This window comes from Lycorma delicatula, chromosome 6 (genome assembly GCF_047948215.1).
Source record: "Lycorma delicatula isolate Av1 chromosome 6, ASM4794821v1, whole genome shotgun sequence".
NCBI classification, from domain to species: Eukaryota; Metazoa; Arthropoda; class Insecta; order Hemiptera; family Fulgoridae; genus Lycorma; species Lycorma delicatula.
This window is the reverse complement of record NC_134460.1, coordinates 164,116,419-164,139,062: the sequence shown is the minus strand read 5'-3', so window position 1 is coordinate 164,139,062 and position 22,644 is coordinate 164,116,419. Positions and strand designations below refer to the sequence as shown.

The 22,644-nt window shown below is 27.8% G+C and overlaps 1 protein-coding gene across 3 annotated transcripts in view; it reads right to left on the bottom strand.

Annotated features, from left to right (window-relative positions):
* LOC142326463 (ATP-binding cassette subfamily G member 4) overlaps window positions 1-22,644 on the bottom strand; it is a 125,659-nt gene that overhangs the window by 31,330 nt on the left and 71,685 nt on the right. For all 3 annotated transcript variants that reach the window (XM_075369024.1, XM_075369023.1, XM_075369022.1), the window contains exons 3-7: window positions 20,652-20,769; window positions 18,616-18,805; window positions 13,893-14,038; window positions 4,947-5,185; window positions 1,504-1,776 (exon numbers count right to left, since the gene is read on the bottom strand). In XM_075369024.1, coding sequence (XP_075225139.1) covers window positions 1,504-1,776; window positions 4,947-5,185; window positions 13,893-14,038; window positions 18,616-18,805; window positions 20,652-20,769 — 966 coding nt within the window. The remainder of the gene's footprint in view (window positions 1-1,503; window positions 1,777-4,946; window positions 5,186-13,892; window positions 14,039-18,615; window positions 18,806-20,651; window positions 20,770-22,644) is intronic.

Here is a 22,644-nt window from a genome sequence, read left to right as displayed (position 1 = left end):
TCACTGATGAGAAATCGAATTATAATTTGTTGTGCAACAGATGAAGGTACCTCCTGCAGACATTCTGCTACTGATGTGATCTACAGGCATGACTGGACGGTTGCTCCCCTACACACATGTCCTACTAACTATCTGCAGTGCCTCACCACAATTACTGCTCTTCCTCAGTCCACACAGCAAAATTCCGGTTTATATTTGAATGACCTTTGTATAAATAATAATATTTGATCTGTGTTTTGAATTAATGTTAAATTACCAATGAAAATTCTTAAACACTATCAATTGTTATGTTGTTTAATTTCGTCAATATATTCCAATCATGAAAATAAAAGCCCTCGAAACAAAACCCAACATTTCTTTAACATTATTCTGTAAGCTCAGTGGAAGTGAAGTAGAATACAACATTCAACAACAATGTCAAATACAACATTCAAATAAATAACAAGAACAGAATCAATTAAAGTACGAAATTAATCAATTAAAGTACAAAAGTACGATTACACAGAACAGGATCCTTACTTCCTACAAGAAACAAGTTTGCACGATCAAAAGCTTTAAATTTAAATGATTACATTCTCTAACACCAAAGAGAAATAAGTGTACGTGAACTGTCTCCTTCTATGATCACATGGAATACTTATACTCTATCAGATATTAATGTCAAATTGGTTATATATATATATGACCTAGGAAGAGACTGTGGTGTACTTTTTAAATCCAAGATCGAAGAAAAATACAAACTCCATCTAGTATCATAAAATCTCTTGCAAATACTTGGAAAACATATTTAATATACATATCAGGCAGCAATTATTGACTAATTGCCTGTTTTGTCTTCATAAAATGGTGTGAGCACTAGATGTTTTATATTTATGAAGAAATTAAAAACTGATAACAGATAAATTAAAAAAAGACAGTAATGATTTTAATAGCATATTTGAACAGCCTTTGAGGATAGATGGTGAAATTCTATCTGAAATTCTTGGTTTTAATCTTTTATTTCCATTTTAAATCTTTCAAACTGTAAATGACCAGAACAAAAAATATTCAAAGTTTATAATACAAGGTAAAATGACAGTAATAACAAGAGAAAATTGATAATACAAGTATAGCTAGTAGGAAAATAGTCTCCAAAACCATTTTTTATCTTCTCCCCTTTGTGGGAGTTAGATGAATTAATTTCTTGAATCTTCATAAGTATGATTAAATTACAACTAATAAAATTTAAGAAATTTTTCATGTAAGTTGTTTTTAAGATCTATGCATAAAGGTGAAGATTAGGCACCACTTTCATAATTACTCATAAGATTATATCTATCTATTAAGTTCTAATTTTATTTTTTAAATATAAATTTGTTTTTAGACATAAATAAATAAATTTCTTGATTAATGTTACTTTAACCTACAGACATCATTAAAAAAACTTTTTATATATTTTATAACTGGAAAATAAATTAACATAGGTGATCAGTTAACATAAATTAAAAAAAATAAATAACTTACCATGGGACTGTTTAGCAATATCATTGGTTGCAAATGCCAATAAAAGATTATTTGTTTTTGTTCCACCATTAGTTTCCAAAGCTAAAGGTGTGGAATTAACCGATGAAGGTGTTACATCACCGTTTTTCAATTTGACATCATTGATATTAGCATTATTTAAAAGTTCAGCAGTAGGAAAAGCTCTACCGGTTCTGATATCATGTTTACCATTCTTAATTGCATTCACCAATTTGCGAACGTTATCACCGTATTCACCACATGAAACTTCAATCACTATAACAAGATAATATAAATGTATCAGAATAAATAAAAAGGCAAATTTTCTACTCCATTCATAAAATTAAATAATACACAACTTAAATTTTGCTTTTAAAAGTCATAACATCATATAATAGCTATCACTTGTCATAACCAACCCTTCAGGTATAAATAACATAAAAAACTATTAAATGAAAATCATCTTTGCTAATAGATGATTTTTTTTATCAAAGTAAATCATTTTATTTACGCTTGTAATTATATTTGGCTAATTTTAATTTAATAATAAGAATATGAGGGTGGTTGATGGTCTACTTGATCATAGTTTAATAAAAGTGTTGACATTTGATGTTATAATTTTGTAACAAAAAGTTAAAAAAATTATTATACAAGCGGTGTGTTTATTAAACAAGAGTATGTTTCTACTTCTTAAAGAAACCATTGAGAACTAATGTTAGTTCTTTTGGTAGATAACTAGAATATGTCTGAATTTGCAAATCAACACCCTTGACCCATTAAGTTGATTGAGCCATCCTTTTTTTGTTTTATGCCAGAATAATATGAAGTTTAAAAGCTGAATAACATGACATGGAATTTTTAGGAAAATTGAACAAAACACCAATGTAATATTTTTAAATGCTGAGGCTTCCAGGGAAGACTCCATGTCTTGTGGACTTCATAACACATGGAAGTCCAGACAGGTGGAAGTGTTTGGCACAAAAGGATGTTAGAATATGGAAGATGATGAATGCCCTGGATGACTTTCCACTTCAAGGACTAAACAAAATATAGAAAAATTAAGAAATATTTGAGAAGACTGCCAGATTGTGTTGAACGGTAGCTAAACTATGAACATAAAGACAATACACTGAAAATTTTGCAACTGAATACAGTTTGTGGCAAGATTATCTTTGAGTTCTCAGATCGGAGCAAAGAATATGTTGCAAGGAATTTCACCGATATGCTCCATCAACTTGATAAAGATTCTGAACTTAAAAAAAAAAAAATCACTTGTGATGAAACATGGATCTTCTCATATGATCCTGAGAAAAACAACACGGTCAACAGATTGGAAAATACTGTCACCATCAAGGAAAAGGGAAAAAAGGTTTATCAAACAAGTCTAAATTCAAAGTCGTGTTTTTTTTATTTTTATATGTATATATATAAATGGATATTTTGAAAGTAGGGATTACAGAAAGCTTAACACTGAACAATCTATTGTAAGGAACGTTTTGACAAAGCCAACAGAAAAAACCAGAATTGTGAAAAAATGAATTTATTCTTAATTAGAGTGATTCACCTCATACAGCGTTTTCTGTGAAGCAGTTTCTGACACACTACAAGACTGGAACATCCTCTATATTCACTACAATTGACAATATGCAACTTTTTACTTCCTTGTACGAAGTAAAGGAAGTATTGTGATTTCAAAAAATTTAGGTTTTCAGATTTTAATGGAAATATCCATTTTGACTAGTTTTGGCATGACTTCTGTACGCATGAATATGCGTATAATATATATCGCATAATTAAAAAATTATTAGGAATAAGATGTTGAAATTTTGGATTTAGTTTTGTTCTAATATCTAGCTGTGCACCTCCTCTTTTGATTGCAATTGACTGGACCAAAAGTGTCCAAAAAAGCCCAAAAACCAAAGAATTTGGATTTTGGACTTTTTCTTAACTGCAGCAATAAGTTCTCATCGAGAGCTTTTCAATGATATATCACAAGTGTTATTTTTTTTTAGTGGTTCCAGAGTTAAAGTCTAATAAAATTTTAATTAATGAAATATTTGGATCTTACAAGGGAAGGCACATCATCTTCATCTCCTTTTTTTAACTTTTTTTTTTAATTTAAATACATTGATTTATTAATAATTATTAACCTCTGATTGTAAAAAAACGTTTACAATAAATTATAATTCAATAACAATAAAAAAAATGAAAAAATATCAGAAGTTATTATAAAATCAAATTTTATGTAATTTTCATTTTAAAAAAATATGAGCGTGCAATTTAACAGGCGTACAAGGAAGTCATGTGGTGTCCACAACAGATTTTTTTCTTTATTGTAACATGAAATCTGTGCTAAAAGGAACATGATTTGATTTGAAAAAATCAACAAAAAGAAAGAAGAAAATAACAAATGGGTTAAAACAGCTGAGCAAAACTGATCTGCATCATTCCTTCAACTAGTGTAATGTGTATATATTGAAGGAGACACTATACTGAAGGGGACAAACCTTAGAATTGTAATACATATAAATAAAGATGATTTGCTGTAAGGCACCTTATACATTCGTACACTAAATTAAACCAGGTTCTGTTTTGCATAATTTATTACAAACCTGTTTAAACAATGTTGAACTCATCATTAAAAATTTCAGAACAAAGAAAAGATATCACATTTATATTCATTTTGTGAGATCTACCATTCTTTTTTTTTTTAGAAAAATCACACACAAGTACTTTTACTATTTGAATTACATTGTACTTTGTTTTGATTAACGTTTAGACATATGTGTTTTAATGCATGTGTTTAATATAATTAGTTTTTACATAATTTTTTTTTGTTTATTTGAAAGATTAATCATGATTTAACCCTTAACGTCAAAAAAAATAAAGCAAGATTACAAATTATACCTGATACGCTCTCTTTTCTTTTCTGTTTAGACTCTGGGATCACCGTAAAATATTACTTGAGAGGATGAATGATGATGTGTATGAATGTAAATGAAGTGTGTAGTCTTGTACAGTCTAAGGTTGACTATTCCTAACCCACCAGGTTGGTCTAGTGGTGAACGCGTCTTTACAAATCAGTTTTCACAAATCAGAAATAGTCGACCTGAAACTGTATAAGACTAAACTTCACTTGATTTGGGATGACAAATTAATCACTAGACCGGCCCAGTGGCTACCTGATACATTGCCTTACTATCAAAAAACATTTACTACAAATGGAAACTGATATGGGGACAATTTTGGATTATAAGCTGTATGGGAATTTAAACAGACTAAAATAAAATTATTAGATGTGGTTCATTGAAATCATAAAAAAGAAACCCTCCCGAATACACCATATATTTACTTATTGCATAGTATCAATAAATTTAATATATTTGGGTTCTTCCTTTTATTTTATAAAAATTCATTACACACAAAACTTATATCCATATCCATACCAAAAGATGCAGGATTATGATAACTTGGACATACAAGTCCCAGTTCACCGAGCCATGGCACAAGCTGCTGAGTAGATCCTTGATAAACACACTGGCCTTCTGCCAATGTATATAAATGATCAAACATTTCAAACAGTCGAGCGCTAGGCTGATGTATAGTGCAGATAATAGTACGTCCACCTCTTGATAGTTGTTTCAGTAATGAAACGCATTGAAAGCAAGATGAACTGTCCAGACCGCTAAAACAAAAAGAAAAACGCAAATTAACAAACATGTAAATTAAAAGATACTTTTATGTATTTCTATTATTAAAAATACCACCTTCCTGGCCCTTCCATCATATAGATATAAAAACTGTTTATTAAATTATTTATTTTAACAATTATAATGATATACCAGTTTGAACTTTTATTTATCAGTCACCAGTAAAAATTATCCTTTTTTTTTACTTACTGTTTCTTTTTTAGCGTTTAGTACTTTCACAAAATTTTCTGCTTAATCTTTTTTTTAATTTTTTTTTTTAATAATTTCTAAGAATCCTTTTTTTTAATCTCTATCATTATTATATCTATCATGATCAGCATAATTAGATTTATGTTTATTGTATTTATATGCTCGGGAATGTTTCTGTCTTTCATACCTATGTAAAGTTTTTTACAAGTTTACTCACAACACTAATTTCAAGGATATATAAATTTTAAGATTAGATTTTTTGAGAGTTTTAAATGAATTTTATAGCCAGTTTAAAAGTGTTTTTTTTTAATGTGTAGGTGCTGCTATTAAAATCTTAATTAATAAAAAAATTACATTTTGTTTCTTTTAATATTGTGAATTTATTCTTTTTATTTTTACATATAAATTTACATTTATTATATGATTTATTTTTACTCTTTTTGTTATCAAAATTTTCAATATTAAATTTATCATTTAATTTCATTTTATTATCTTCTGTAATTTAGGACTCTACTAATCACACAAAGTTTATGTTTTTTTGCGGTATGCATATATTAATTTATTGCTAACTATTGTTTTTGATTTTTTTAATAAAAATCTAGTTTTAATTTATTTATTTTATTCTATCTCCTTAAGAACAGGTTTACACTCGATTACAGTAACCTACTTCTTTTTTTTTGGATAAGAAATAATTTTATACAATCTGAAAAAATGCCAAGTTTGGCCACAATTCAAACCTAGAACTTTCTGGATGAAAGGAAGAAGATATCATTCTGACATGAAGGTCAGTGTGTTGATATCTAAAAAGTGAAATATGCTATTGTTTTTTATTTCTAAAATGTATATAAAATATTTTAATGGTGCTATGAATCAAAATTTTAAGTATTATAATAATTATTAAGTATTATAATGGTACTCTGAACCAAAATATTTTTTCCAAATTACCAAAATGTCATTATATAATCTATAATTTTATTTTGAAAATATTTATAATAAGGTTAATTAAACTAGTCTTCCTTAAATTACAAAAATACTTTAGAAATGAAATCACTTAAAATTGAATCCATAGTTAACCACGGTACTTTTTCATTAATTGTCTCTCACCATAAGAATTATTCTACATGACTTAATTGCTTGAAAATAACTTATTTTGACTTTTATAAAAGTATATTGCTACAAAACAAAATTATTTAGGAGATTAATATCATATCATATGATGTTTTTAGGTAATTAAAGTTCAAGAGTTCCAGTGTTCAAGTCCTAGTAAAGTCATTATTTTTACACGGATTTGAATACTAGATCGAGGATACCGGTGTTCTTTGGTGGTTGGGTTTCAATTAATCACATATCTCAGGAATGGTCGAACTGAGACTGTACAAGACTACACTTCATTTACACTCATACATATCATCCTCATTCATCCTCTGAAGTATTTCTGCAACGTAATTACTGGAGGCTAAACAGGAAAAAGAAAAAGGTAAAGTTGTATGTATACTCCTTAAAATATCAGTGTTATTTACTTAATTGGAAAACAATCAAGAAAGCCTATTTTGCTTAGTAAGATAAGTAATTATATATAATAAATTAGTTGTAATTTGTTCAAACTGACAATTAAATTCTGGGAAGAGCTTTTGGTCTTATTGAAAATACAACTGAAGATTGCAACAATTATTTATGTGAGGTTTGTTCATCAAAACTGTTAGCATGGTTATTAGAGATCCTAATCAAGTCACAGAAATAGATAAGTGACCATCTACAAAAAGAAAATATAATATCAGGAGGTTATGAATTCCACATTGTATATTTGTCAGAATAAGCAGGCAAATGGAAAAATCTTTTCTATTTACGGTTTCCAATCATAGACATGTACCTTAACGCTGATTATTTGTAATCATATAGTCCTGAGAACAATAATAATCTGCGATAAATTATAAGTTTATAACCTTATATGTGTTCATAACAGATTTGCAATTTTAAAAAGCAGAAAATTTTGTTGATCCAATATCTGGTCAACACACACAAACTGTTGAAGATGGCCAACCAAATCTCAACATTAAGGAATGGCATTAAGAATGGTACAGTAAATGTCATGTTAACAGCTACTTATGTGAATTTTATGTGCTACTTATGTGAATTTCATCACATAATGGTGACATCATCTACCTTCTGACATCAACCTATCTAAACAAATTTTGTGGTATTAGCAGCCGTTGCACTCCTCGATATGCAAGTTTATATTTTTAAAAACAATTCAACATAACTCAAAGGGAAAAGATTTCATAATGGGAAAAATAATTAATGGAAAACCTCCTTATTTTAAATATTAGTTACCATTAAGTTACATTTACAGTATTATTGACATTTTTTGTCAAGTTTTAATAACAATATTGCTCTATTAATAGCTGACATAGATTATATTTACCAAATAATTTTGTTTATTAAATTTTTAATTTCTTGTAATGTTATTTTTATATATAACACAGGAAACAGGTATACTATTTGTTACTTATTTCTATTTGTTTTATTTCTTTGCTACTTCAGTGCTGTTTTTAATATTTAATATGTTTTTAAATAATTTTATTTTTAAGAAGTGGATGTAAATTTAGACATTTTATAAAAAGATGCGGTTTTATAGTTTTTTTATAAAAAGATAGAATGTGTAAATTCTCTTAATAAATGTATTTTCTATTGTATTCTTGTAAGTAATGGTAATTTCTCTTGTATTCTGTGTGATAATGCTTACCACAAAGATGATTCTAATAGAAAATAAAAAAGTGAAATTATAGACCTAAATTCTAAGTGACCTAACCTCACTAAATTTTCATGATCCACAAGGGTATTTAGATACATTAAAGGAGAAAAATTAAAAGATATAAAGGAAATAAATGTTCATTCAGAATAAATATAAACAAGCTGAAAATAAATATGTTATTAAATGAGAATTTTGAAAAGTTAAAATCCGAGTGATCAGAGAAAAATAATTCTTTATATGATATTGAAGCAAACAAATTTATCAAGGAAATTGAAAATTTAAATAGAATTAATTAATAAAAATACCATATTAAAAGATCTTGGTGCACAGTTCATACAGTTAGAAATGCAACAAAAATGGTCCTGGAGCCACAATTTGAAAACGGTCGATGTTAATAGTAAAAACTTTTGATTTTAATATTTATTTAGAAGTAAAACTAAAAATGCAGAAATTAATTTCTTAGGATAAACTCAAATGTTAGTTGCTGGCAAATACTGACAACCAAACATATTTCAGTAACCAAAACTTAAATGATTGCTATATATATATGATTTTTTTTAATAGGTTCACTTAAACACTAAAGAAAATTGCAACTTTGTAATATTATTAAACATGAAGCAAATACTACTTTCTTTGTTTTCAACAACAAATTAATTTTCTTTTAAACTAATTAAATACCTAAGCTATAATTAAAAGTAAACAAACCTTTTTAGCATGTTTTTTATATTAATTTTCTGATTTATTTTATATTTTATTCATGCTACCCCATTAAATTTAGGTGTATCGTTTATAAAATTTAATTTAAAAAAAAAAAATATTTTTAATAAAAAAAACTATAAGTAAAGTTCATGTTGCAATAGATCACACATTCTAATGTCATTAACCTTGTTCTATTATTATTAATATAATAAAACATATTTACTCATAACCGTGACTTCTACGGTATATAGATAATAAAATAATATTATTTAGAAATAATTTACTGTAAAATTACAAAGAAATACTGAATGATAAAACCTTGGAACTTGACATAAAATTAAACAAAAGATTATTTGTTCATAAATAAACATTAAAAAAAGGTCCAAAATCCATGTATTAAGCAAGAAAAAAGTTTAACATCGCTCTCAAATATAAAATTAATACATCTAACCTTTTATCATTCAGAATTCTCATTGATATTTGTACACAAATTCATAGCATGGATGCTTGTGTATGTGCGTGAATGTACTCAAGTTTTAAATTAAAATTAAATAAGATAACCGTGGGATTCTTCTCACGATCGAAAACAAATTAAAACATTAAAAAAATTTACTAAAAAAAAAACTGTTTTTATTTAAAAAATAAATTTCTTATTACTTAGTAAGAAATTATTATTTTAATATCTTGTTTTAAAATGGATATGGTAAAAACACGTGAAAATGTTAACACATTTTTACTTACTTCTGGTAAAACTGCCAGAAATATGTAAATTTTATTATTAAATACACGCTTTCCTAAATAATTAAAACAAAATATTTACTATTTTTATTTTTATTATTGTGTGAGCATACAGAAAAACACATATGCAAACATACGCGTGCAATATGTGAAAACACATATGTGCACACACACACACTTCACATCATTTTTTTTATTTATTTATTCAGTAACACATGCTAACAACCAATTAAAGTTACTGTGATTGATGACAATGAATTTTTATATTGTTGAAAAATTCTATGCCTGTCTGGAATTTGAACATAGAACCTTCAAATGAAAAACAGAAATGCTCTCAACTCTGCGAAGGAGTAGTAGTCAACTAATCTATATATATTTTTTATAAAAAAAAATTGTTTTAATTTTATTTTCTCACTAATTTTTTACAGTTCTTTTTTGAAATTACATACAATTGCTATTTTTAAAAAAATTACTAAATTATGGGAAAGTGATAGGATCATAGTGATGAAGATTAAAGTGTTGGAAAAACTCCCTACAAATGGCGTGCAGTCACAATTTTTGTGATACAATTTTAGAGAACTCATGTCACACAATTTCATCACTCCATCATTATTGACTAATAAGGAATTTGGTGTTTCATCATTTCTGTGTACATAAAATGATTGTAATAATTGAACATATTTTTTTGTATTCTCTTGTTTTTTGTTTATTTTATTGTTATTGTATACATGTTACGTATTTTATATACTGTATTTAGATTTTGTACATACTTGGGACCTGTGTACACTTATGTTCCCTCCTATCATTTGGAACCTAACGTGTTGTGCAACAGTAAAAATAAATAAATATCGACAATACAACACAGATATACTTAAACAAACTATAGTTTTATCGACATTCCAAAGAAAATATCCCATTTTTTTGGCCCAACTGTATTATGTCTATTAAACATCCACAATCCTACAAGGTTAACATATCGTATATTGCATGCATTAAATCCAGTTAACACAGCAGCAGTAAATCTTTTCTGAATGTGATATAAGTTTAACCGATGATGATGCACTCATTTACTTAAAAATAAGGCAAGTTTATATAAATAAAATGCAAGTTCTGCTCAATAATCAATTTGATCTACCAAAACATTTTCAAAAACTCATTTACTAATAGTTATTTCTTATAGAATCATTGCAAAAAAATTGCAAAAAATTATTTTTAAAATAATTGTTTAATTTGCAGAAAATATTTCTAATAGATAATATAAATTTTCTTATTGTATGAAAGTTCATACGGAATATTCTACATTGCTCAGTATTGTCCTTCACTACTTTGCACTTTATAAAATGTCCTGACTCATGATTGAATAAAAATTAAACAATCAAAATTAATAAAAAATCTTTTAAGTAAAAAATATTAATCGTCACTATCATAATGGAGGTTTTTTAATTGCTGTGTAAAGCCTCTATGTAGAAAATTACTTGCATATAAATTACATCCTTCAGTAAATGAAATGCTGATTCATATAAAAGAATAAAAAAAGATAATTTCATTTTAAATATCTACCATACATCTTAAAGCTTATGATCAGTGAATGCTTACTAATCATAAACTCTTGCACTGCGGGTAGATTGAACAAAATCAGAATGCAAAAAGCAATGTTATATTTTATATGTTTGCTCATGCTTCTACTCAACAGTCGAATTACTTCTTCAACATGCGTGCATTATTTGTTATTCTACTTATAATTTTGCACTAAAGCCTGAATAAATAGATAATTGTGTCTATAAAAATTTGACAAACAACAAATAAAAAATTATTGGCATATTAGAAATGGTTGTGCTATGAAGTACATAAAAACTTGCAGAATAAATAAAATATTCAACAATATTTGTTTTATGAAACTTTTTTTTAACTAGTCACCTTTGTAATAAACAATATAAGTTCTTACTTATAACTCAATAGCTAAAATAAGTATTATAAAAGTAATGTTCTTTAAAAATCAATAAAATAACAACAACCAATCAATAAATTCTAAGTCAATTCAGTTTTAATATTTCAAATTAGTAACAAAACTACTGATATAATAAACACTTGTCTGAACTCCACAGTGAAGTAGCAGTGATAGCATCTAACCGTTCCCCCTTTCACCCTTTCATAAAAAAAAATTAAAATTAAATTACTGCATTATATTTGTGAAATATAATGAAATCTTGAGCATATATAAGATTAATTTTACATTCATTTTTAATAAATTTCTGAAACCATCTATCACTTCAAACTTATTGACACCTATCAAAATTATGTTTTTTCTTCTGTGTTTTTTACAGCAATGCTTTTATGAGCCTTTTTAGGGCTGTTATAGTAATCTACATTACAGTAATTTATAATTACTATTGTTTGTTTTATCTTTTAATTAAAAATAAGCTTGGATATATAAAATGGAAAAATGAATGATAAAATTTAAAAAACTACCATCAGAATTGGCCAATATAGCTCTACCAATATTGGGGCAATAATACATATAATTTATCATTTTGAACCAAAAATAAATTCTTTATATCATGGTCAAATTTTAATAAATGATCAGTATATGATTCTGTTTTTTATAAAATAATAAACTAATATTTTTATACAAATACCGATAAGAACATGCACAGTAGAATTCAGTTCAACATTCATTAAATGTATTTAAATGTAATTATGGAATATAGTAATGAGCATAAAATATGGAATTTTAAACCGTGCTTTTAGTTCTAGCGGTTCAATTAAGAAAATTATGAAAGGAAAGATCAATTAGAGCCCTCAATACAAGAAAGTAAATATAACAAATGAGGGGAAGCAGGGAAAACCCCAGCAAAGTGTTGCATAAATTTTCCAGCTTTAACCACTTGATAAGATTATTTCAAATATGCTGTAGGGTTTTTAAATATTAATGAATTAATTATGCAATATTTTAATTAAAATTGAAAAAATGTTCAGTAAAAAAAAGCTGGATCTGATTTGACTCCCTTGAGCACATGATGTTTTTATCTTAAAAAAATATGCAGTATTTAAAATACAACTGATAAAGAAATCAAAATTCTTGGTAAAACATATTTGAGTAACAGTTGACTCCATCAACCAAAATTAAACTGTATTTAAAATATAACTGCAAAAAAAAATTCTAATATTTAATAAAAATCTTTGGATCCCACTGATACTTTTTCTTGGCAACTACCTCATGTATTAATTTAACTTGATCATAACTTAATCGCAACTTGAAAAATAGATAAAGCATCAGAAATCACAAAATAATTGGTTTAATAATTGTTTAATTAGTGTTATTTATTTCAATATGTACCTAATTCGACACAATGTTTTTCAGCAAGACTAAAAAAAATTATAGTTTACTATAAAGAATAATAAATGCCACGATGGCCTTTTGTTCAATGAAGTCAAAAAATCAGGTAACCAAATATTTGTGCTGAATTATTAATTTTTAATCTACAGGTTTTCAAGATACAAGGCAAAAACTGTTTAGAAATAATGTTGAATATTCCCCACCCCTACATCTGATCAACTTAAAATTATAGAATTAACATAATAATAATAGTTCAACATTTTTAATATTGTGCAAAATTTAATGTCGATGCCCCAAATGTAGAAATTTTTTGAACAACCTATGTTGTTATTAGAATTTATGCTGAGCCAATCCACAGATATTAATCAAACTACAGGCCTACACACCTAAGCATGTACAATACACCTTCCAGAAATTTTTATAACTTTTTTGTAGTCTGGACATAGGAGATTTTGAAACATCAATGTTAGAAAATCCCCAATATCCAAAATTTTGGCCGATTCCTTTACTTTTCCTTTCTATTTATGCTCATTAAAAGAATAATTTTAATACTTAATTTGGCCTGCAAATTATTCATATAGATTGACATACACAAATAAGTAAGTAATAATAAAAATTTATTAACAAAGACAACAACAGACTAACTCCCATTAACAGTGACTATGATGAATTATTGTAGCGTCTGAAAAAATCCATTCTTGACTGGGACTTGAACCTAGAATCTCCAGATGAAAGACAGAAGTGCAACCACTCCACCAGCAATATTGACAAATATATAATTATAATAATAGTGATAATAACATATCCAATGGTGAAGATATTTAAAGTACTTTTCGTTCAATAATAAACAAATCTTAATTTTAATATTGCACATCAAGGGTGCTCTGCATTTATCATATTATAATATATCATGCAACACAGAAATTATATAAATTTATAATTAAGTATAAATTATTGATTAGTTTACCTGGTAGGTTCATCAAAAAACATAATAGGAGGATTATTAACAAGTTCCAGCGCAATAGACAACCTTTTCTTTTGCCCACCAGAAAGATTGCTGGTCATTGTGTTGCGATGCTCTTGAAGGCCAAGTGTTTCCAAAATCTCTTGTATCTGAAGACAAAAATGAATATTTAATTTATTACATTCTTAAATAACACACCAAAAATTATGTTTAACTATAATCATATAGAACTATACATTCTCAAAGCTAGATTATAATTATTAGATTAATTCTATTACTTCATAAATGGAAAAACTTCTAATTCTCTTATTTAAATGACAAACTGATTTCTAATTCCAATTACATAAATCTATTCATCCAAAGGGATATTATACCAAACATAGTTAAAACAAAGTGTTCAATAGAATTCAATTTTAATACATGCAAATGAGTTAATGCGCATATTATATCTTATGAAGGTCATTCAATACTTCAACACAGAAATTGCTGTAGAGCTAAAACAGTATATAATCAAAGTCACTTTTTTTTCACTTTTTAACATAATCTACAACATTAATGTACTTGTCACACCTCTGAATCAGCTATTTATGACTGCTGCGAAGAAATCTTCGTCTTGATGTCGGATCTGATTTAGCACATTTTCTTTGATGTTGTCAATGCCATTAAACTTTTTATCGTGTAGCACCTACTTGTATGGACCAAACAAGTGGAAATCTGATAAGCCCAAATCAGTACTGTATGATGGGGGGTAAGGAAGTACAATTTGCCGATGACTTCTTGAGTTACCTGATACATATGAGGCCGAGCGATATTGTAAAGCAGAATGATGTCTTTGAGCCGAGATCCAAGACATTTTTTCAACACTGCTGGCTTCACTTTTTGACAGGCATGTTACAGTAGTATGTGCTGTTTATTTTCACTTATCTTCTAAAAAATCTACAAAACCAGCCCTTTTGCATTCTAAAAGACTGTCATCATGATTTTTCCTGCTGATGGTCGGGTTTGGAATTTTTGCTTGACAGGTGAACTCATGTGCTTCCACCCCACGCTCTGTCTTTTTCATTCTGATTTATAATGGCAAATCCATGTCTTATTACAGGTTTGAATACTGTGCAAAAAAGCATCACCTTCCTGCTGATACTGTTGTTTCAATTCTATGCAAGTACGAAGCCTTGTCTTATGGTGACCTGTCAACTCTCTTGGAGCCCAACTTGCACTTGTTTTACGACACACTCTTGCTTATCGATGATATTATTAACTGTACTGACACTTAGTTGTAATTTTTCAGCCGTAATTTCAACTGTAATTCGTCAAGTTTTCTTGGATGAAAAAGTTTATGCGACTTTCAAGCGTCGGGCAGAGATGAAAATCGATTAGACATTTGGATGTCTAGAATGAAGCCTATCAGACACTGTAGTTCAACCGTCTTTAAATATTTCCACCTGCTTGTAAAACTTTCTGCGGTTGATACAACTTTTTCCATATTGTCTGGTCATACGAGAGTAAATATTAACCGGTTTTTCACTTTCAGAAAGGAAAATCAGATCACACACTGCTCAACTAATTCGCAAACTTCAAGAGAACTTGCCATAATAAAATAAGGTTTTGAGGTTATAAGCAAAACAATATTACTCGATCATCTGATCAAAGGTCATCAAGGGTTACAGACTTACTATTCTGAAAGTATCAAAACTCCCTTACCAACTGTTTTTGTCTCTATAGCTATTTGTGTCTTTAATTAATGAATGGCCCTCGTACAAAAATGTTTTGAATAAAGATCCTTGTTTTTAGTGTTCTCTTCTCAAATTAACAAAATAGTATATTTATTTTAATTTATCTAATAGTTTTCATACATCACAAAGATCTATTTACGTAAGTGTGAAGTTTTCTCCGATGATAAATGTAATACAATAACACTGAAAATAATAGGAGACATTAAATATTGCAGCTTCCTTATGAAAATGTTCTGCAACAGAAAAACAAGAAGCTAACAATATATAAAAGGCATATAACAGAATGGAGCATATAAATCCTTCAATTTGTTTGATTAGACTTTCCAAACTGGTTGAAACTCCTAGGGAAAAATGCTAACAACATTATGGGTTACAGAACATACGTAATTTTTGTTTCATTGGACTTTCTTTTATAATTCTATGAATAATTTAACAAGTTCAACAAATAGGCGCAACAATTTTTATTGTTTTATAGTATTAAAATTTTACTAAATATAATCCTGAAAATTAAATTTTTATTTTTACAAATTCATTTTCTCTATTTTTTCTAATTTTCCAGATCCGAAATTTTCCCGACTTTCCCAACCCATTTCAAATTCCTTGATTTTCACATTTGTAGGAACTCTGAAAAACTACTCAAAAATTTTATTTTAAATTCTATTTAAATGTAATTTTTTACATAATTTTAGATGTACAAGATCAATTAGAAATCATTTTTAATTGTACATCATTTTAAAGCTTGATGTTCGAATTCCTTCATGAAAATTTGTGGTGAAGCAAAAAAAGTGTGGATCTAAACATAACAAGCAATTTAATATAAAACACTTGTTCAGATATTAGATGAGCATGTAGAGTTAAAAAACATCTTTAATGAAAAAAAAAACGGGGATTAAAAGAAAATTAATATTAGCCAAAATTCTCAGGAAAAAGAAAAATGGGTGATAAATTTCGGTAATATGATAAACTTAGGCGATAAAGTTTCCAAATAGTTGCAATTATTGTTTGTGAAAAACATGATGTAACTGAAATGAGGAAATTTTCTTACTGGGAAGAATCAGGATTCTAGAAGTACAAAAAAAAAATGAAAATAAAAACCACAAAGGGAGAAGGAAATTCTAAAGACGCCTGAACAAGAAGTTATGTTGACATTATTTGTCCAACACTGCAAGAAGCGATGAGACCATTGAAACCATTTAACAATTTTATTGCTACAGTGAGGATACAAGAATGAACACAATCAATGTATTCAGCATTTCCAGAAAATAATCACAAAATTACTTCTGAAAACAAAAATAAGTAGTACAAATACTTTTTTTAATATTTTTGTAAATAAATTAAATTAATGAAATAAATGTCATGAATAATGTTTTTCAAGCTGCAAATATCATTCTCACAAATAAAATTTCATGAAAAGATTTTAAATGACAATATCCTTTCACATCAAATCAGTAAAAAAAAAGGGGTTATGTAGGAAATCCTTTATAATTTCAATTGGACATAACATCAGAATTTATTTGGTCCTTTCAACAACGCTAAACCAAATCTTATTATACAGTTAAAAAAGGAGATATTGGAAAAGAAGCATAATTATCATCTTAAAGGAAAATTGATGTATTTTATAGTTATGTGGTTATACAGAGAAGCAAACTTCAGATTATGAATTAAATTTGGAGTTATAAAGAAAGTTTAAAAATTAAAAATGCTAGGGAGGTAAAAACTAACATTTAATCATAAATATCAATTTTATCAAATTATGTTTTATTAGATAAAATGTCAAACCTATTATCATGAACAAAATTACTCGATCTGTCATTATTCAAATCCGTTGATAAACTCGATTCATACGTGAGATATGGCTGAAAATAGGCTATTTAAAAGTTGCAAAAATTTTACAGTTTGGCAATTTTGTGCCATTTTTCATTTACTAATAAAAGAAATTATTAATTATTTTTAATTTAATTAGTAAAGGAAATGAAAACTGGCTTAAAACTGCATAACTTTTCATTAAAATATCTTTATCAGTTCTTAGGATATTTATTTTTATTACACAAAAATGCAGACAGTAAGAAAAGAAAGCAAGATTAATTTTTCATCATGATTTTTTTAATTTTTTTTATTTTGATGTCTTGAATCCTTTCTTTTTCTGTTTAGCTTCCAGAAGGTCAACCATTCCTTAGATGTATGGTTAATTGAAACCCAACCATCAAAGAACAACGGTATCTACAATCTAGTATTCAAATTCGTATAAAAGTTACTAGTTATTAGCCATTACTAGAATTTGAACAGTAGAACTTTCGACTTCGAAATCAGCTGATTTTCAATAAGTTCACCACTAGACTAACCCAGCGGGTTGATGTCTTGAATCAGTCATTAAAATACAGCGCAAAACATCTTGGGACAGCCTGTATGATAAAAAGTTTATAAAATAAAATAGAAAAGTCTACCACAAGCAACTTAAAAATGTAAAATATTGAAAATATTTTAAATTAAAAATATTAAATAAAAATACACATCAAAAAGTAATCATATGAGACTTAAAATGTAAAAACACACAACAAAAAGAAAAAACTAGCCGTACATTTTTTCAAAGGTTTATTTATTTACATCTTAAACGTAATCTTTACGTTAATTTAATTTATGATTTCTCCTTGAATAGCAGAAATTAATTAGTTAATATCAATATTCCAAGAATAATTATACATATTTTTAAAACATTTTAAAAACTCAAGATATCTGCTGACATTACAAGAAAATAAAATAAAATTAACATTTAACAGCATAATCATATTAAGAATATATTATAATTAATAAATGAATTGTCAAGTTTGACTAAAAGTAAATCGGAGAGAAATATAAACTTATTAGCACAAGAATACAACATGATCGATACACTCAGTTATTTCATAAATACTAAAGAAAGATAAGACGTTTTGATTTGTATTTTTATTCATCAAGCCAAATGAAAAATTACCAAAAATGATTAATATACCTACCACTTCAATTTTTTCCTGTATATTAAGATCACTTCCTAGTTTGAGATTAGTTGCAACATGCATCGCTTCATCGACAGAAAGATTTCCATGCAACTGATTATCTTGCATAATGTAAGCAGATAATTTTGCAAACTGGCTCAGATTACGCTCATGACCATTAATTGTAATAGAACCTTTCATGCCTGATGTTCTAGAAAAAAAATTAAGAAACAAACATAACAACTGCAAATTATAAATCATTTTCTGTAAAAAATGTAAACTTTGCAGGAAATGAAAGCGGTATTAGAAACTATAAGTAAAAAGAAATTAATCGGTTTTCTTGTTCTTAAAGAAAAGTAGGAATCTGTAAATTTATTAATTATTAATGACGGTAAGTAATTACTATACATAAACTACTATGTACGTAAATAAATGTGCATATATAAATATATGTACAGAGGCCATTCATAATTAATTTCTGTTTCAGCGTTATAAACAAACCGGTTTTCATAACGAATTAAATATCACACAAAAAATCAGTCGCAGTTTCATCGTGTACTGCTCAAAGAATACATGGTAAAATATTGAGGCAACTGTTACGGCTCCCACTAGCTTCAAAGTACATAGCAACATTCATATTTACAAGCAGATAGAGGAAAATTTGTAATTTTGATCCCCATTAGCCGAGGATAGTTTCCAATAATAATGTAACGAGTTATGATTCTATGAGAGAACCGTGCACAAAATTCAAACAAGGGTAAACTAATGTGCACGATAAGGAAGAAACAGGAGACATTTCACGACGAGCAATGAACTTGTTACAAAAATTTAATATGCCGTTCATGACAAACACCGCTTACAATTACAGAAGTTAGCTAAAAGTATGGAAACTTTCAAGATACATTCTTTAAATAATCGTTAAAAGACGGTAAAGTTTTCATAAGTACTGTGCACATCAGGTACCAAAACGATTTACAGATGCCCACAAAATGAAAAAATGGGAGTTTTCATCCCCGATACCAGAATAAAAGAAGTGGATTTCTTGACAGTATTGTTACTGCGATCAGGACATGGATTCTGTTCATCAGTTTTGAGGCAAAAGAACAGTCTAAACAGCGAATGCACACACAATTCACGAACAAGACAAAAAAATTCAAATACACCACTTCAAATAAAAAAAAATCAATGCTACAGAGTTTTGGGACTGCAAAGGAATTTGGTCGGAAGAAATTATGAACCTGGGTATTACAGTAACAAGTTAGTAACTAATAGTAATAAATATGTATATAATAATAAGGGGAATAGATAAGCCGGTGTCATGATGTGATAAGCGCTTGAATTTGGGTAGGAACTATGTCCAGAAGTAATACCGTATATGTAAGTAACTTATACATCTAACTTTTGTAAATAGTAAACTTTTTTCAATTCATTTTGTTTAAATTTATTACTTAACAATAATAATTTAATAAATAGCTTTTGTATAAAAATATATATTTTTTAATCCCCAAATAAAAATTCATTTTTCCGCATATAAAAGGTTTTTAGCTTAGACATAGCACTTTTATTCATGACTTAGTACTGATGTTAAAATAATTTTGCTTAAGAGGCACTGAAATTAATAAAAACTGCCATTAAGTACAAAATGTTCATTAATTGTCCAAAAGATTAAAAAAAATGTCAAAATGATTTCAGCACAATTGCTGTAATTTTTTTCCAACTATTTCTTACTACCAACAATGCAAATGACATTATCAAAGCTTTGACGATATGTTCAGAATGCGATCTATAGTTTTCTTATTTGACTACTTTTTGTTCCTAATTTTTATTTATTATACTTTCCTGGAACAGCCACAGAGCCCTTAGGGTTCTGTGGAGCACAGGCTGGGAACTACCGGTCTAAGTTAAGGAAGAGAGGTCACAGAATCATAGTTGTTAATTAACAGCTCTAATGTCAGAGATTACTGGAAGGAAACATTTTTAATAAAAACACTAATAATTATTTATACATCAATAACAGCATTAAAAAACTGGATGAAAGAATACTAATGTACACTTACTTGTAGCCGGTAAGGATATTAAGGAGGGTGGATTTTCCAGCACCAGATGGACCCATAATAGCAGTAAGCTCTCCAGAATGTAAACGGCCACTGACTGACTTCAGAATTGTTTTCACTTCTGAAACAATAATAACAATACGTACGATGTAAAAATAATGCAAAAATGAAAATTAGTATTACTAATAATATTCCAATAAATACTATTAAACCGCTTTTAAGTTAAAAATCAAGTAATGGTATATTAAAGTATAAATCATTCCAACACTGAAAAATTAGGATATTTCATAATTTTTCTCTTACACCCTGATGTTACCAAAGTACCTTTAATATTTTAGGGAGTAATAATTTAAAAATGAATACTATAAATTAAAAAAAATAATTACAATACTTCAAGCAATTTTAGTTAATTCATGTAGTTAACAAAATTTAATACGTTCTTGGCATTTATAATTGGCCAGTGACCAAAGCAGTCAATACTATTTAAAATATTTATTAAAATGTATTTGTTTGTGTAAAAATTTTAATAAAAATTTTTCTTAATTTTATATTAATATACGAGTATATATAAATGAAAGTAGAGAAATAAGTTTTCAGTATTACATTTATTTTTATTCATTACATTACCTAACATATGAAATAGAATTATATTATACAAACACCAAATAATATAAATCACATTAAAATAAAAAATTAAATTAAAAGTTTTAAAAACCCACAACGAAAAGGTGGTCATCTAAAAAGAGATAAACAATTAAATAACTATATTTTTACTTATAATCTACTGCAACATAGCGATGCAGTTTTTAAGACGATAAAATTTAAGATTTTGATTAACCATCATGCATGACTATAATGATAACTAAAGCTTATCTATGGGGTCAACGGGTCATGCATAATGGTCGATCAAAATCTTAAATTTTATTGTCTTAAAATCAATATCACAATCTCACAGAGGATTTTAAGATAAAAATACAGTTATTTAATTATTTCACTCCTTTTTGAGAGCTGCCTTTTCATCATGGGTTTTTTAAATATTTAAATTTATTACTTTTTAAAGATTCTTTCTTTTTTCTTTTTAGCCTCCGGTAATTACCGTTCAGATAATACTTCAGAGGATGAGTGAGGATGATATGTATGAGTGTAAATGAAGTGCAGTCTTATACAGTATCAGTTCGACCGTTCCTGAGATGTGTGGTTAATTAAAACCCCACCACCAAAGAATACCGGTATCCACGATCTAGTATTCAAATCTGTGTAAAAATATCTGACTTTACTAGGACTTGAACGCTGAAACTCTTGACTTCCAAATCAGCTGATTTGTGAAGATGAGTTCACCACTAGACCAACCCGGTGGGTTACTTTTTAAAGATTAATAGGCCTATGTCTAACAGTGGGATGTTTATAGGCTGATGATGATGAAAGTTTAATATACTTGACCGGCACAAATTATTTAATAATCCACTTATAAAGGCTTAGAAACATACAAAAGCCGTTTTGAAGAAACATATCTGCAGCACCTCCTGGTGGCGTATAACTGTAAAAATAATCTAAGAACTTGGTCTGAGGTGATACCTATGAAATGCAAAAAACCACATCAAAATCAGCCAACCATCTTAGAAAAACACATCTACTGCAACACCCCCGATGGCCTATAACCACAAAACATGTCTTAGAACCAACTCTAAAGTGATACCTATGTAATGTACAAAACCGCATCAAAATTGGTCCAGTAGTGTTTGAGGAAAATGGTAACAGATATACACACAATCTCTTACTCTAAATGCATATACCATCTCAGTTCTGTTATGGGCAATAATAACACCTAACAAAAATAAAAATTGATCGTTTACTTAAATCATAGTATTCTTCAACACTTATAAACATACTCATACAGACACACACACACACACATGCATTTTCTGTTTATGTGTGTAAAAACTTGAATCCTAATAAGGAAAATTAATTTAAATACATATAAACAAATATTCTACCC